This window comes from Eimeria maxima, genomic scaffold, assembly GCF_000499605.1.
Source record: "Eimeria maxima Weybridge genomic scaffold, Emw_scaff2551, whole genome shotgun sequence".
NCBI lineage: Eukaryota > Apicomplexa > Conoidasida > Eucoccidiorida > Eimeriidae > Eimeria > Eimeria maxima.
The window spans coordinates 1-2,228 of record NW_013565400.1 but is presented as its reverse complement, the minus strand read 5'-3'; the positions used below and the strand labels follow the sequence as shown (position 1 = coordinate 2,228).

General features: G+C 31.9%; 1 protein-coding gene across 1 annotated transcript; it reads left to right on the top strand.

The window, feature by feature from the left end:
* Positions 1 to 1,069: 1,069 nt before the first annotated feature.
* EMWEY_00058900 (hypothetical protein) lies at positions 1,070 to 1,426 on the top strand (the record flags this gene model as incomplete). The annotated part of the gene is made up of 1 exon (XM_013480944.1): positions 1,070 to 1,426. One exon carries the CDS (start codon positions 1,070 to 1,072, stop codon positions 1,424 to 1,426), a length of 357 nt encoding a protein of 118 aa, XP_013336398.1.
* Positions 1,427 to 2,228: the final 802 nt, after the last annotated feature.

Genomic DNA, 2,228 nt, shown 5'->3' with positions numbered 1-2,228 from the left:
CTCCTTATTTGTTTCCTTCCTCTTGTGTCTCCTTCCTCTTGTGTCTCCTTTGTCTCCTTCCTCTTGTGTCTCCTTCCTCCTGTGTCTCCTTCCTCCTGTGTCTCCTTCCTCTTGTGTCTCCTTCCTCTTGTGTCTCCTTATTATTGTGTGGCTCTTTCTTCTAAGGGACAATGTCTATTAATTAATTAATTAAATTAATTAATTAATTAAATTAATTAATTAATTAATTAATTAATTAATTAATTAATTAATTAAATAAATAAATAAATAAATATAAGGAATTAAATCCTCCTAATAGGATCAATCCATAGCCTAGATGTCTCCTTTTTGTCTTTTTTTTCTTCCTTTTTTTCCTGCATTTTTTCCTGATTATTCTCCTTATTATTATTATTATTATTATTAATATTATTAATATAATTATAATAATTATATTTATTATATAGATGCATAGGATCCCATGGTCTTTTTCTTCTTCTTCTTGGTGGTGGATTAGGTGTAGGTGCTGGGATCGGTTGGGGATCGGTTGGGGGTCGAGGGTTAGGTTGTGGTGTAGGGGAAGGAGGAGAAGGAGGAGGAGGAGGAGGAGGAGGAGAAGGAGGAGGAGGAGAAGGAGGTAATATAGGTCTCCTTCTTCTTCTTGGGGGTAAGAGAGGATCCCTTATTGGATCTGTTAGTGTAGGGGGACCAGGTATAGCAGAAAAAGTAGTTATTAATTGTGTACTAGTACTAGTAACTATAGGGGGTGGGTATGGTGTTACTGGTGGTGGGGTTGTTGGTGGGTATGGTGTTGGTGGTGTTACTGGTGGTGGGGTTGTTGGTGGATAAGGAGGAGGATAAGGATAAGGAGGAGGATAAGGATAAGGAGGAGGATAAATAGGAGTAGGAGGATAAGGAGGAGGAGGATAAGGAGGAGGATAAGGAGGAGGAGGAGAGGAGGAAGAGGAAGAGGAGGAAGAGGAGTGTGTTACTGATGGTGGGGTTGTTGTTGTTGTATTTTTTTGTGCAGAATATTCAAGAAATTTAATTCGTGTATCTATTTCTATTATTATACGAAATATACCCAATAAATATGAATAAGATAAGGAAGAAGAAGGAGAAGGAGAAGGGAATAAGGGAGGAGGAGAAGGAGGAGGAGGAGGAGGCAGGGAGGGAGAAGGGAGGGAGGGAGAAGGGAGGGAGGGAGGAAGAGAGGGAGAAGAAAAAGAAAAAGAATCAGAAAAAGAAGAAGAAGGAGGAGGAGGAGGAGAGGAAGAAGAAGAAGAAGAAGAAGGAGGAGGAGAGGGAGGAGAGGGAGGAGAGGGAGGAGAAGGAGAAGGAGAAGGAGGAGGAGAAGGAGGATAAGGAGGATAAGGAGGATAAGGAGAAGGAGGAGAAGGATAAGGAGGAGAAGAAAAAGGATAAGAAAGAGAAGAAAAAGATTCATTAATTAATTCATCTAATAAATATAATAAGGAAGAAGGAGAAGAACCTAATATATGTAGGGAGGAACAAGCTAATCTATGACCTAATAAAGGAACAAAACAACAAATAAATAAATATTTATTTATTTATTTATTTATTTATTTATTTATTTATTTATTTATTTATTTATTTATTTATTTTATTTCCTTATTTTTTATGTATTTATATATGTATATATGTATATATATGTAAATACATAAATATACAAATAAATAGAGAAAAAAGAATAATAAAATAAATAAATAAATAAATAAATAAATAAATAAATAAATAAATAAATAAATATAAATTAATTAATTAATTAATTAATTAATTATAATTACCTGTAGGTTTATTAGCAATAAGAATAGGCATATAAATAAATACATAAATACATGAATAAAAAGAGGAAAAAGAAGCAAATAAATAAATAAATAAATAAATAAATAAATAAATAAATAAATAAATAAATAAATAAATAAATATATTTACCTGTAGCTTTATTAGCAATAAGTATAGGTAGATTTAATTCCCCTAATATACATGTATTATAAGGAAATAAATCATAATAAATAAGACGTAGATCTATAAAAAAAGAAGAAGAAGAAATATTTATTCCTTCCCCGTACTTTCCTGTTATATCCCCTATATTACATAAATAAGGATTATTTATATAATTATTAGGTGTACAATTATATTCTGCTCCTTCTCTACGTTTATTTGTTGCTGAACTGTATACAAACAAACAAACAAAATAACCTACATATACATATACTTATAATATATAT